The sequence below is a fragment of the Drosophila subobscura genome, chromosome A (genome assembly GCF_008121235.1).
Source record: "Drosophila subobscura isolate 14011-0131.10 chromosome A, UCBerk_Dsub_1.0, whole genome shotgun sequence".
NCBI lineage: Eukaryota > Metazoa > Arthropoda > Insecta > Diptera > Drosophilidae > Drosophila > Drosophila subobscura.
Window position 1 is genome coordinate 12772610 of NC_048530.1, and position 15372 is coordinate 12787981.

The 15372-nt window shown below is 44.4% G+C and overlaps 3 protein-coding genes and 1 long non-coding RNA gene across 4 annotated transcripts in view; 1 reads left to right on the forward strand and 3 right to left on the reverse strand.

Annotated features, from left to right (window-relative positions):
- LOC117890258 (pre-mRNA-splicing factor ATP-dependent RNA helicase PRP16) overlaps positions 1-15372 on the forward strand; it is a 19884-nt gene continuing 4512 nt past the window's right edge. The window contains exons 1-2 of the mRNA XM_034795048.1: positions 1-1901; positions 1969-2162. Coding sequence (XP_034650939.1) covers positions 107-1901; positions 1969-2162 — 1989 coding nt within the window. The 5' untranslated portion in view covers positions 1-106. The remainder of the gene's footprint in view (positions 1902-1968; positions 2163-15372) is intronic.
- On the reverse strand, positions 2969-4639 carry LOC117891306. The gene is made up of 4 exons (XM_034796754.1): positions 4509-4639; positions 4378-4453; positions 4180-4284; positions 2969-3457 (listed from the first exon to the last, which is right to left on the reverse strand). The coding sequence occupies exons 2-4, from the start codon at positions 4408-4410 to the stop codon at positions 3362-3364; spliced, it is 234 nt and encodes a 77-aa protein (XP_034652645.1). The 5' UTR covers positions 4411-4453; positions 4509-4639; the 3' UTR covers positions 2969-3361.
- LOC117890074 (inositol polyphosphate-4-phosphatase type I A) overlaps positions 7655-15372 on the reverse strand; it is a 20939-nt gene continuing 13221 nt past the window's right edge. The window contains exon 8 of the mRNA XM_034794927.1: positions 7655-8112. Coding sequence (XP_034650818.1) covers positions 7792-8112 — 321 coding nt within the window. The 3' untranslated portion in view covers positions 7655-7791. The remainder of the gene's footprint in view (positions 8113-15372) is intronic.
- Positions 14492-15372, reverse strand: part of LOC117891557 — a 1553-nt gene continuing 672 nt past the window's right edge. Inside the window, exon 2 of the long non-coding RNA XR_004648636.1 lies at positions 14492-14521. This is a non-coding gene — a long non-coding RNA (uncharacterized LOC117891557). The remainder of the gene's footprint in view (positions 14522-15372) is intronic.

Below are 15372 nucleotides of genomic sequence, written 5' to 3' on the forward strand. Positions count from 1 at the left end.
GGCAGCACGCACCATGAAATCAGCTGTGAGTGAACAACGCCAACGCAAATCCATAGCTTTGCGGTAACCAGGAGTCGAAAAAATCAGGAAGGACATATAAGTAGGCATGTCCGACGACGATGCCGGCGTGCATCGACTGGAGGGTACTGCCGGTCAGGAGGGGCGTGGCGGCCTGGTAATAAAGAAGTCTAGAGATGGCGCTGACCCAACAGGAAGTTTCAAAGTCCCCCAAGGCTCGCTGCTCGGCCTGGACAAGTTGGCCGCCAAGCGACGCGCCGAAAAGGAGCGAGGCGATCGCCTGATCTCGTTCAAGGATAGCGAATACGATGACACTGGCTCCAGCACGCCCACCGGCTCCACGCCCGGAATCAGTGAGTTTGCCTTCAAGAAACCGGACACCAAGAGCTTTGAAAAGTTGAGCCGGCAGTTGCGGGAGCATAAAGATGACACGCCCTCGCACACTGGCGGGGTGTCGGAGAAGGCACGCGAGCGGCTGAGGGAGCACATTCAGCGCGACAAGGCGAGGGGCAGAGCCGCCAATGCATCAACGGCCTCATCCTCGTCTGAGGGTCGAGGAGAAAGGAGGAGAGAGCGCGATAGAGAGCGTGGAGACCACGACCGACGGCGTCATCGTGACAGAGATCGCGACAGAGACAGAGACCGACATCGCAGTCGCGATCGTGACCGCTCCATGTCCGAGCGCAGTGTCCACACGCCCAGGGAGCCTGGCACCCCAGGCGGCGGTGGTATATCTAACAGCTCCTGGGACGATGATGACGGCGAGGGCGGCGGCGGTGGCGGACAGCGTAATTCCGATTGGGATATGCCAACACCACGTCGACATGGCAGCGGCGGCGATTGGTCGGTACGGAGTGGCAGCAGCAATCGCAGTCGCCGGAACAACCGGCAGGATGACTCGGTCCGACCGACGCCAGCGCATCGCTACAATCAGTGGGCCAATGACCGGAAGCGCACCGGTGCTACACCATGGTCCGATGACCCGGAGTCGCGCGACCTCTGGGAGGAGGAACAGCGGCGCCTGGACCGCGAGTGGTACAACATTGACGAGGGCTACGACGACGAGAACAACCCCTTCGTGGGCCCCAATTCCGAGTACTTCCGCAAGCGGGAAGAGCAGCTGGAACAGAAGCGAACGAAACGCCTCAGCGCCCAGCAGCGACAGAACAATCGGGACAACGAGCTGTGGGAGAGGAATCGGATGCTTACCTCCGGTGTGGTCACCAGCATCCATGTGAACGATGATTTCGATGAGGAGGCCCTGGAGCGAGTCCATCTGCTGGTGCATCACATTATTCCGCCCTTCCTCGACGGCCGTATTGTGTTCACCAAGCAGCCGGAGCCGGTGGTGCCCGTCAAGGACCCCACCTCGGACATGGCGCTGCTGGCGCGCAAGGGCAGTGCTCTGGTGCGGACCTATCGGGAGCAAAAGGAGCGCCGCAAGGCCCAGAAGAAGCACTGGGAGCTGGGCGGCACAAAGCTGGGCAACATCATGGGCGTGCAGCGGCCCCAGGACGACGAGGATTCACGCTACGACAAGGACAACGACACGGCCGACTATCGCAAAGATCAGAAGTTTGCCGACCATATGCGGGACCAGGATTCTGGCGGCAAAAGTGACTTCTCCCGCAAGAAAACCATCTCGGAACAGCGCCGCTTCCTGCCCGTGTTTGCCTCCCGGCAGGAACTGCTCAATGTGATCCGAGAGAACTCGGTGATCATCATTGTCGGCGAGACGGGCAGCGGCAAGACCACTCAGCTAACCCAATACCTTCACGAGGATGGTTACAGCCAGCTGGGCATGATTGGGTGCACACAGCCGCGTCGTGTGGCTGCCATGTCGGTGGCCAAGCGTGTCTCTGATGAGATGGACACACAATTGGGTAAGCAAACAATTGCATAAAAATCCCTGCCACTGATCTTGTTATAAAATCAAATATTTAACTGCAGGCGAAGATGTGGGCTATGCCATACGATTCGAGGACTGCACATCGGAGCGAACGGTCATCAAGTACATGACGGACGGCATATTGTTGCGCGAGAGTCTGCGTGATCCGGATCTGGATAGCTATGCGGCCATCATCATGGACGAGGCCCACGAGAGATCCCTCTCCACGGATGTACTCTTTGGGCTGTTGCGTGAGGTGAGTGTTGCTGTTGCCCCTGCTTCTGAAATGTATGCGATATTTTGTATAGGGTATTGAGCAGTAGAGCTCCAAATGCTTCTGCTCGTTTGTTTTTTGTGTGTTGGTTGCATCGGTTGGTTGGTAAACATTTAATAGTAATATCAATATAAAGCATTTTACAAACGTTTCATATTCTCAAATTGTTTCACATTGTCGAAATGTATACAAGATTACTACTTGGTATATAAATATATATTATAAATTGCTTAAAAACGACAACTTAAACGAAATAATTAATAATAATTAATGTATGTTACCCCTACATACTATACATATGTATGTATGTATATCTTAAAAACTATGTTTTTTTTCTTTACTCTTATTTATCCATAAATGTACGTGTTGTTTTTTTTGTGTATGTTTTTTTTTTTAGTTTTATCGTAGTTTTGTCTCCTGTTCGTTTACCATTTCCGTATTTCCGAGTCGTCTGGGGGGTGGGGGATCCCGTAATTAAATACATAACGAAACATTTCGAATGTCTTAATCCTGCTAATCCTATGCTTTCTCTTTCTTTTTTTGCACTTATTTTTAAAATGCTTAAATAACAAAGAAAACACATATATGCTTGCCATTCACAATGTAGTATATAAATATAATATAATAATATAATATAATAGTAATAATCACAAGAAAACAAAAAAAATAATGACAAAAAAAAACAAATAGTTAATAAGTCTTTTCGAATTTCACAGTGTGTGTGTGTCTCTCTCTCTCTTTCTGTGTATGTGTTTGTGTGTGCCCAATATACAAAAGTATTTACTTCTTTTTTTTAACGATTTTGGTGTCTCCTTGATAGGAGTTGCAACAGTTTTGTTTGAGGGGGGATTTTGTGTTTGGTTGGCGTACAGTTGTGTCTCGTTTATGTGTCTCTGGTATTTTTCATGGTATTTTAATACTGCCAAATGAACATACTACACTCTTTCTCTCATGGGGGCCTTTCTTCTGTGCATGTGTATGTGTGTGCGTGTGTGTGTGTGTGCTTACCCTGATCTGAATTGCACTTAAAATCTTTACACATATTTGCAAATTTTGTTTGCTGCTTTTTGAGGGCCGGGGCCATCTCTTATCATCGGAATTCACTTTGAATACTTGTGTTTTTTTTGTTGTTTGTTTTCATTATGAGTGGAGTATAGGGGGTGGGGGGCGCAAACGGGCGGTTACTTTGAGTGGGAATAGCATTTCTGTCTATTATTTAGCACCAGCAACATGCCCGCATTCATGCCAACGCTGCCCCATTTCACGCACTCCGACATCTGCAAGATACATATAGATTTGTTGGGTTTGTTCACGGTATTCAAAGAATATAACACGTACTAATGTACAGCGGGTACAGAGAGCAAAGGCAGAAGCACAAGAAGGTGGGAGTGTGTATTTTTGTGTGGTGGAGTATTATAAGGCTGTAGGCGCACGCACACACAAGAGTTCCTGCCACATTCAAAAAATATATATGTACATATTTAAAACAGGCGCCAGCAACAAATGATGCGCTGCCAAATGAAGGACGGAGTTTGGATGTGGGAGAGGGGTGGGGTGGTTTGGTTGATTAGCGTGGAGCGTGGGCGATCGAGAGGGCTCTACTGTGATAGATATAGTACATATTTTTGGTTACATTTGTGGCCCCGATTCCAAAAGCGTAAATGAGTTAGCAGGGATGATTCTTCTGTTATCGGTTCTGGTTCTGGTTCTCTCTTCTGTCATGCCGTTAGTCAGTCCTGTGTTTGTGTGTGTGTGTGTCGTTGTGTATCCTCTGTTGCAACCACAATCAATGCATATGTGGAGGTGGGGTTGTTGGTAGGAAGGATTTTTGTTGGGTAAATGTTGTTTTCTTTTTTTTTTTTGATTTGCGTGTATGTTGCTGTGTGGATGTGTTTGTGTATGTGTGTTTTCCTTCTCTCTTTCTCTGGGATGGCTCCGCTGGCTGCTCCGCTTATCAGTTAATCAGGTGGAGCAGCACATGATTAGCACTCGTTGTTACCTGTCGCTTGCGGACATCCTGCTGGCGGCTACCGTACCGGCACCAGTACACAAAATGCTTGTTGTTGTTCCACAGACTCTGTTTTGCCTTGCGTGCCAGCGATATCTACACAGCGGGGGGCGGGGCGGGTGTAAATGGAGAATGCATTAGTTATCAATGGGAATACTATTTCGGAAGTTCCTAATTCGACTTTCTCACTGAAATCTCTCGAGCTCTTTTTTTTGGTAGCATACTTCGGGGAGTCCCAATTCGATTGCGAAAGTGAAACTTGGAACTGTATGTTGGTTATAGGCATAAAACGTGTGTTTTTTTTCTTGTTTGCTGCTCACCTGATTGCGTATATCCTTCTCGATATGCGGCATCTTCTCCTTGTCAGCAAAGTTATTGATCCTCAACTCCCAGCCATGGCTCCAGATATCGGCCAATGACATCTTAATCAGTTTGTATGTACCATTCTCACGTATTTTCACAGAAAATATCTCAATGGAATCAGGCTTCGGCTTATTATCTGTAATCGCAAAGAAATAAACAATTAGTTTTCTGTGTGCGCTTCTCCATGAATTTCAATTGAGAGAACAGGTGACCCACCCGAACGCCAAACAGTGCAACAACTGCAATTCAGTTATTATTTCAATTGATTTTGATTTAAAATTCAAGTAAATTCGCTCGCGCTGATTAAGAAAGTGTATGTAGAGGGGGGAACGAAAACGAGAAAGTGCATTCGCTGTGGGTTCTTGAAATGCTAAGATAAATGCACTTTTTGCATTTTTAAACTTGAGAAAATGTACACAAAACGTGAGTTTTACGTACAACCATAGTATAGTTTATAGCTTATTCACTTGATGGACTTGATGATGTAAATGATCCAAAATCAGACAACACATATTAAATGGACTGTATAATCAGACCTAGCAGCTGTTCTATTTGATTTTCAGCATTAATTCTACTTCCAAGTGCTACCATTGCAACGAGTTTTGTTCTTCATGGCCGCGAATTGAAAATCAACATATGACTGTCTCTGACTGTTTGACTTGGGACTAAAACTTAGCCGCGGGCTTGCATACGCAAAAATAAATGCATGCCGCGTGCATACCAATTGCAAATTGAGCACCGCTGATCTCATTTATTGCATTTTTTACCTTTCCTTTGAGTAGTCTTTTTTGTCATACTAATTCCTGTACTTTCTTTGCTGTGTCTTAACGGCAATTAAATCCAAGCAGAATGGTCACACCATATGATGCTGCCCTGTCATGTGTTGTTTTGTTTTATTTTGTTACCGTTGTGTGTGATTTCGAGTGTTGCGCAATTTGTTATAGCATTCACAAATTAACTTTATATAAAATAATTAGCACTGCTTAGTATTTTACACCCCAACTGCTGCTTTTTCCATCTCCTTTTGCTTCTGCTTCTCTTTTCTCCAATTGTATATTTTTTCTGTAGTCTCTAGTTTGCTTTTTTTTGTGCCATGTTCAACCAATTCGCAGGCATTTAAAATTTGTTTAATAGCTTTTGGGTGGGTGGCTCTGAATGAGAAATGCACTTGTTTTGTTTTTTTTCTCCCCATATAATCACACTAGTAATTTGCGAGTACATTCCATTAGCCAGAGACAGTAATTGGGTCTGTTCTGGAGGCTACAATTAAATTTGTTGCATTTGGAATGAGCTATTGTGGCTGTAAAAATGATATACCCTTAATAGGTACCACCTGTTACTAGAAAGCTACCCGTACACAACGAAATGTTTAAATGCATTTCATTCTTGAATTTTCAAGTATTTGCCTTTAATCCAATGCCCATCGATTGTCATGCAGTGCGGGGGCAATTTGGCAGAGGGTGGAGTGTTTGACGTACGTGATTACATGGGACTAAATATTGTAAATATCATTTGATAAGCACGCATGCGCATTTCTTTGGTGGCAGACATTTCTGGGTATACATATGGCGCGCGTTGTAATCTGCAGCCAAGCACGAGTAATTTTTGCGGGTCGGGGTGGCAGGATAATCAGTGGGGTCTTAACAGGTGGAATGGAGAACAATTAGAGCACAAATAAAGACAACTGCAACGTATTATTGATTGTCTAGGCACTGAGAACTGTGATGTAGCCCCTAAGCACGTTTTTATTTCACGACCTTGGCAATATGGCTTCTCAAATGTAATATACATACATACATATGTATGTATGTGTATGTAGTTAAAACCGAATATTATAATACCCATAATGCAATAATATCCTAGGGTTCTGCGGGTGCAGGGTTTACGGAATGCATTTCCAAATCCCCTTATCAATTCTACGCATGCATTTATTTATGCCCTTGCATGTACATACATACATAAATATGTACACACACACACACAGCATGGCCATGTATGGATGTCTGATTGCCGCACGTGGTGGGTTGGGTTATTGGCCGGGCCGGCTCGCACGCACACGAGATGCAGTCCAACAGCCTGCTGCTGTCGTTGCTGCTGTGTGGGCGCGTGGTGAAATGAAAAAAGCTCACCACAATATCCACTTCACCCAGGCGGACGGGCGAACAGTGAAGTCTCCACTAAATAACCAGTGGATTTTTTCTAAGCTACTGAGTACTCAAAGTCTCGTTAAATAAATATATTAGATTTTCGTCTACCATTATAAGAAAAATGTTAAGAAAACAGTTTCATATTGAAAACCCAAGCGAGTCTTCACTGTGCCCGCGCGCCTCTTTCTACCCATGGTTAGCGACGGTATGCGGTGGTATGCGTGACATGGAGCACATGACGTGCTTGGGAGTTTTTGGAAAGACACAAGTCAGCCGCCTCCTGCTCACGCTTTGTTTGCCTTTGCTTTTGTTGTTTTCGTGTGCGTGCATATGCGCACGCAGAAAATTTTTGAGTTTTCGGGCAGGCGTCGGCGCACTATTGTGAATGGTCCGTGCAAAGCTGACGTCTTGCGCTGCTGCTCTGCGACCGCGCACTTGCTGGATTTTCGATTAGATAAAAAAAAGCCAGGCAGGCCGAACCTATGCCTGTATGCGAACACATACAGGCGTCTCAGTGCTTTTTCATGTGTAAGTGTGCTTCTGCGTTTGTTTGTTTATTGAATGACATTTTAGAATGGCAGAATCCCGCAAATTCGACTTTAAAGTCCAGCGATTAGCGTAATTGCCTTGATGTCTGCAGTTATCTAAAAGTTTCCTACAGTTTGGGGACTTGGGGGATATGCAAAACTCACCTTTGGCCACTTTGCATAGGACAATGCCGTACCAGGACGCCACTGGTGTCTCGTTCTCGTCTTGGGTCTCCAGGAAACTGATGCTGCTGCTGCCATTGCGGGGTATCATCAGGCCTGGGGCCAAGCCCAGGCCGAGAGGCGGACAGTCCATGTCCAGGGAATCAATATCGCTGGCAGCTGCGGCCGCTGCGGCGGCGGCTGCCGCAGCCGCTGCCTCTGCAGCCGCACTGCTGCGCACCTCCACAATGAAGCCACATTCGACGACGGCGCAGAAGATACGCTGTTCCTCGGGCTTGAACCACTTGGATTCGCGCAGTTTTTGCACGGCAACGCTGCTGCCAAAGGTGGCGCTCACCACGCCGCCACCGGCTTTCGGCTGCTGCTGCAGCGCCGGTGGCCAATTAGAGATCGGGGAGCTGGGCGCCGACTGTGAGTAGCCACCGTTGCTGGTGGGTGACGCTGCTGCAGCTGCCGCTGCTGCTGGTGTCGCCTGGCTGTTGTGGCCCTGCAGGGGCCACCACTTCAGGGAGCTGACAAAACTGTTGGAGCGGTTCATTCCAGGCAGGGCGGGGGGCGTGGTCGGTGCGCGCCGAACTTTCACTCGGGGGAAAAATGTGTGTATATGTATGAATTTGTGTAAAATGCACTTTTCCGCGCTTTTTTCCCCCTTCGATATGATATTCTGGCTTCTTTGGCCCTCTGCTGCTTTGCTGCTGCTGCTGCTATCGCTGTGCGGCCTTTGTCTTGCTTTTCCCCTCCCCCGGTTGCGGTGCTCCAATTCGCTTTACTTTTAATTGTTACTCTGCTCTGCACCCCTCTCTTCTCTATCCCACAGTCTGTCTATCTGTATGTATTTGTGTGTGCAAATTTTTCTTCTTTTTGTTATTTTTGTTGGTTCAGCTTCAGCTGCACGGCAATTTTCTCAACGTTTTTCGTGTTTTTTGTTTTTGACGCTGCGTTGTCTCTGTTGTGCTTCGTCGGGCTTTCGATATTTTTCTGTTGTTTCCTTTTCTAAGTGGTCGGCGGTTATACTCGTCTCTTCAGATACCATAGCTACGTCACAGATTTCAATGGGCGCAAATGTTGCCCGCCCCGACTTGCATGTTGCTGGCAGCCCGTACTCGTGTTGCTTGCAAACCGGTTTTAGTTATAGATAAATGGTTGAGTGCGGAAGTTTCTGGTACCCTATCTGAAATCTTAAAGGTTTACACCAGACAATATATTTTCCCAGCCTCTTGTTCTATAATCATCATTGCAGCCCACATTTAGTAATCGATGTATATTCATTATCGAGATTCCTCGAGAATATTCATACTTAATATTCGAATAAATTGTAATCCAAGGGTATTAAAATCCCATTCATTCCATGTTTCTTCAAATTCATTCTCTCCCATAAACTTCTTAACAGGGTGTGTTGGGACGACAAGGGAGAATCCAGCAACATATGGCACAGTACTCGCATGTTGCTGGCATGTTGCCAAGCGCCACCTCCTTGTGCTAACACCCCTTGCAAAATGGGCTGGAAATGCGACAGCTGAGATAGAGAGGAGAGAAAAACGAGTAAAACCGACAAAAGCCGAGAGAGCAAAAGCCCACCACGAGAGAGAAAACGTCGCTGCTGGCGTCACCTTGTATAAAAACACACATACACTTCTCTCTCTCTCTCTCTCTCTCCCCATGATGTGGATTCCGTTATGCTGCTGTAGTTTGTTTATTATGCACATCACTCTGCCTCTCTCGCTTATTAGCTGCTGTAATTATCTTTTTTATTTTAGTTCGATCCTGCTGGGGATCTCTTGCTGCCCCGATAACAGGTACCTTAGCTTCCCTCTTTCATTCGCTCTCACTCACTGTATGTGTGTGTTCTCTTCTTTGGCGCGCTGCTCTACTTCCGCTCCGACCTTCTTGTTTCTGTTTTATGAGAAATGTATATGTATGTATGTACATATGCGTTGATTATTTTCGTCAACGTTGTAGTTATTTGTCACAGAAATTCGGGTGCCGCCGCCCGACACCCACTGCCACCTCCCGCGACACCTGATACGTCAGAGCACCGGGCACCAGGCACCGGTAAATATGATTGATATGAATGACAATGTATCGATTACAAAGATCTGTTATCATAGCAATCACATGATCGGGCGAATGTTCGTATTGTAAATATCATGCTGTTCACAGCTGATCCATGGCCAAAACAAACGAATCCCAACAACTGAACCTGTTGCTGGCTCCATAAAATGGAATATTCATTTCCCTCTCAAATTGCTTTTAAGTTCAATAAACGAAAATCAAATCTAAAAAAATCATACACACATTACATATGTACATATTTTCATATTTATTCTCCATCGAAACGTCCACAGGGTAATCGCATTATCTGTAGATGTTTGCGGCCCTCTAGGACCCACCCCCTACTAGTGGCCGCGCAACCATAGAACTCATGTTGAACTGCATCCAATCTTCGGATCGATATTGTCAATGACTCAAGTGGCTCGTCGTGCCATCCAACGCCAGATGCAATGATTGCTTGCTAGTTATGTAGAGTGAAACAAAAAGTTTCACTTCTCTATTTCACTCTCTATTGCTTGCCTGAAACTTTTCATGGTGACGTCGCAAACGTTGGATTTTCTTTTGGGGTACTGTAGCAGCGGTGGGAGTGTGCCAGCCTAGTCACGTACTATGTACAGAGAGAGCATGCCAATTAAGTGTACTCATTAAGCGCTCTGACAAACTGCTTTAAAGTGGGCCAATTCGCCCACACCCGAGACGACCCACAAGTGACTGCCGGGACCTGCTGCGGCTGCGATGTAGCTACATCGCCGGGGTCACCATTTCCTAATAACCTGACCATGTCAAGCTTCCCGAGCTCCATATGTGGTGTTAAATGTAATTAAAAGAATAGTGCTCAAAAGAAATGGAATCTATAGAAATGTTGTGAGAACCCCAACCCAAATGAAAGGGCTGGTAGGGTAAAAGCTCTTCGGGGAGAACACCTGCTGGTTCATTTATTATGTACATATGTATGTACACATGTGTATGTACATACATTCTGATTCTGATTACAGCGGCAACGAAGATTTATTCCATATAACATATATGTAATTGAGATAGAAGACACATTTGTTTCCAAGAAAATCAGTGTGAAAATGAGATTAAGTATTTGCTGATCAATTTCGATATTCGCCATGTGGCATACAATTTATGTACTTTAAAACTGGCCCAGAGAGAGCATCTGAATTTCGACTTTGGCGCCCTAGGTTTCTCATTTCTCTGTTTTGTTTTCAATTCAAGTTTCTCATTTACTGTTTCTGGTCGTCGTCGTCGTCGTCGTCGCCGCCGCCGCTCTTGTCGTCTATAAATAGCATTTGCAACTTGCTGATGTTGTTGTTGTTGTTTATTTTTCTCCATACCTATTTATAGTTTAACCTTGGTTGTTGTTGTTGGAAAGCGAGGGGGAGGGCTGGTGGGGGACTGCTCACCTAAAACACCAAAGGAGAGGAAAGAGAGAGAGTGTGAGAGGGATTCGCGTTTAATTAGCGCTTAGCTGGTCCAATTACGCCTAGGTATGTATGCATATGTACGTGTGGCATACCTGTCGCCAGGCACATCTTTGTGTGGATGCCCTTTGTAGCACCTACATATCTGTTACATCAATTTCCCTAATTGGCAGTTGGTATGCACTCGGCTTACCCTTCAATACATGTGCGATATCTGCCCTGTAATCGTTTGGTTTAGTTCAATTCAATATTATGAAAGATTATCAAGCCACAAAAGGTACACAAACCGAAGAAATTCAAGCGAGGATAATGGGAGAGCCTGCTTTTCTAGGTTTCAATTTTCTATTCTTACGTTCCAGTTAACTTGGAGACCATGAGAGCTAGTGGCACAACATACACACATACATATGTACATATCTATGGCCTCAGATACAATTATTAAAAAACACCTGTTAAGCCGAAAATTCTTTACATTGCACATATGTACATATGTATGTACATACATATGACACTCATATTGCAAAATTGGACACTAGTGTCATTATATTCCCTACATAATTCAGTACCTCTACTGGTTAGCGGGTATCCGCTAGTCGGAATAGATACCTTTTGTTTCAGCTTTTATTGAAAATTGCGCAATCATTTTGAAAGCGTCTCCCGTGAGCGCGTGTGTAGGTCAGTGCCCAAAAGGCGTCATCGTTCATCGTTTGTCCGAGAAGATAATAATAACAATGAATATTGGGCGATAAAAACTAATAGAAATACATTAACATAATTGTGAATGCCATCAAAGGCACTCAAAGGACCAGTCAGTTCACTTTAAAATTTGTCTTGTATGTTTAGCTAAAAATATTTAAAAATATTCAATAAAGGGTATTCAAATTTCGTGTATACCTCTTGGTCAGCCCTTTTTCTTGATTTGCAACAAAAGATAAGTTCAGAACCACCTGTATTTGTTTATATCTATTTGTTTATTTATACATAGTATCACATTTGCATGAGGCAGCTTCTGCTTCCTCGGCGTTGCATAAATAATCAATTTTGAATGAAAAATTTAATAAACAAAACTGTCATCGTCGTTTAGGCCAGGTGCTTAGGCCTTTGACAAATTGGAATATACATATGTATGTACATTATGTACATAAATACAAGTACACTGCTCCAATCATCCATCTATCTATCTATCTATGTATCTATCTATCCTTGTAGATACTTGTTCCCCCTGTATATGGGTACAAATTTGTATATGGAGAAACTCGTTTTGTTTTTGGGCTGTGGGGAGGGGACTTAAAGGCTTCGTTTTGCGCTTTTTACCGGCAAAATTCTTTCGATATCTAGTAATAACCAGACTTTGTTCTTCAGTCAGACTTCATGGCTGTTTCCGTTTCGTTTTGCTCTGTTTTTTTTTCGTTTCACCCTATTCTACATGCATATGTACATATGTATGTATTTGTGCATTCCATTCGGTTTTGTCTGCGGGTGACATTCCAAAGTTCAAGCTCCCAGAGTTGCACCACAAATAATCGAACCTAGAGACAAGCTGAGGAAAAAGAAAGCATAGAGGTGGAAAAGCAAAAACAGTGCCACAAGATGAGGCGGGCACATTCCATTCAGCATTGAGTGTGTCTACTCTCCAAACGGAATAGCACACGACAAACAGAAGCAACAGCCCTGACAATGGCCCAGGTCAAAGCTTCAGAGCTTACAATGATGTGATGGAATGAATAAAAACAGAGAGACCGAGGGAAAGACTGACAATACCCTCAGTGCTGACCCACCCAGTTTCCTATTCTATCTATGAACATACATAGGTTACAACTTGGATTGGAACCCGGATTGGAATTGAATGTAAAACCGAATGATATATCCTCTTAAAGCCCCTTCCAAGTCTCTTCCAATATATAAACCCACTCTCCTCCGCACAACGTCTCTGGTCACGTATGTAGCAGCATCAACAGGGGCGTTCTTGGCTCTCGGGGCTATTTTCAGACACTTTATAATCGTCATTCTGACTAGGCACGAGCGCGAAATTAAAAGCAAGTCACAACAACAAAATGAAATAAAAGACAATACAGTCGGGGCAGCCAGACAATAAATAAATGAAAAATATGTTAAATACAAAAAGAGTTGTGTGTACTTATGGGTTATACCCTTGCAGACGGTATTATAGATACAAATATAAAGAATTTCTTGATCAACAAACACTCTCCACTCTTTACGGTTGATAAATTTTGAATTATTACACAGTTTTATTTATTGATAGTGGAGTAGAAAAGCTCTCCTATATTTTACGAACTTATTACAGAGTACAGGGTACAGGGTATCCCACAGCAGAAGTTCTGTGCAAAAGCCCTGTGTTTATGTCATGTTTTAACAGCCGTGAGAGAGTATTGCTGCCCTTCGTTTCCTGGTTTCGGATAGTGTCGTCTTCAGGGGGAGTGGTGGGGTCAAACGGTACTTTTGGGGACATCATACATATGGCGGAAGGACTACTCCACAGCTGTCAGGCAGCTTTTTCGTCGCCCATTGTCGATGGGGACTGGGAGCACGAACTAATAGAATTTGCGGAGAGCTCGGTACGTTTGGGTCTCATCCAGTCTCCCACTCTCTCTCCCAATCTCTGGTCTCTCGCATGGTGGTGGTGCTTTTATCTTTACAGTGTATTCACCTCAGACACATCTGCCTATGGAGGGGCACATAACTCGTTTGCGGCTTTATGTGGAACCACGGGCAGACCGACCCAAAGCCCCGAGGCCCCAAAGCCCCGAAGCCCCAGAGCCGAGTCTTTTGTTGTTCTGTTGTTTTCGTTCTTGGTATCGTTCTACTCGTAGTAGAATATATGTATAGAATACATTGTGTACATACATATGTGATGTACATACATACATACATACATATGTACATACATATATGCATAATAATACACATTCCGCATATCTCGCCGTTCTTTGCATTTTTCTTTTGCTTTTGGCACATTTTCGTTCGACATTTCATTTCGTTGCGAATTTTTGTCGGTTTTGTTTACATCTTACGCTTCGTTTGGGTTGTTTTTGTTTTGGTTTTTAGTTTTTGGCCAAAAACAAAATAACATCACACAAACCAAAATCATATGTACATATGCACATACATTTGCGGACGGTGTGTGTGTGTCTGCTTCGTTGATTTTGCCGCACCTCCAAAAAGCCCACAACAACCACCACTTGCTCTCTCTCTCTCGTCTTGGCTCTCTCAAGGTTCATAATATCAAATGGAAGGTAAGGCACTCCTGCCGTCTCCCAGGTATCAACCTTCTCCACCGCCATGAAAGTCCGAAACGCAGTTGAAGCTCTTGCACGACTGCTGTACCTTCTATTTAACTTACCTTTGGCTCTCTCTCTTTGTTGTTGTTCCGATTTGGTTCGGTTGTAGAGATGACGAGAGTATGCAATCGGCAAGCTTAACGGAGGACTCACTACGATTCCCTGTTTCCACGTTTCCATGGCCACAAGTGTGTACAACTTTCCAGCATCTTCGCTGCAATCCTTCCTGTTATTGACTTGCATTTTCGCGTGAGGGTGTATGGGCTTGTACGTGTGTTTGTGTGGCCAGAGTACATACAACAGTAGATGGCCAAACTGCACATGCACATGACCCCCTATTATGCCAAAAAAAAAGAAAAAATATTGAAAAGATGCTTAAACAGCTGTTTAATAATTTTTCAAGCCATTATTGAGGTCGTCATATGTCAATGACTTTGCTCTGGTCCACTGGGCTCTGTGCTATGTAATTTTAGTCTCGTCGGGGATCAGTAGAATGGGGAGGTTCATTAGACTCGCATAATTCATTCCACTCCCACCCAATGACGCCCGGAACGGTACCACCACACGCCTACACACCCACAGCCACCCCCTCATACAAATCGCCATCCAGCAACAACCTCGCGGAAAAGCGTTTTTGCCTCAATGCAAATGTACGGTAAATTGCATTTTCGGCATTTTTAATTGGCAACATACAAACATATGCATATCCATATGTACATACATATACGCGTACATGCATACGCGTAGACGGTATATCGCCACGCATAGGTACATACATATGTATGTATGTATGTACATAAATATATATTATATACTGTTGGCGCCAGGAAAACACATGATTTTCTGCTTGTATGCATCTACCCGACAAGGTTCTTGTTGGGGGTTAATGCAATATATCTATTTGAATGCACATGGAGGCCATAGCTAGACAGAAAGTTGATTATTTTCATTTTTCAGGCAATTAATTATTCGACAATCGATGGCAGAGCAGCTCTGTTTGGGGCTGTGAAAGATGGCACCAAGTAGCACCAGCAATGTGATTCAACAAGTACACTCTCCTGGGGTATGGGATAGCCAGACAAAATTATAAACAGTTCTAATCTAATATCATACGAACACGAAAATCTTGGGCTACATCAAATATCTTTCTGTAGATACATACATACATGTACATAGATGTACATGC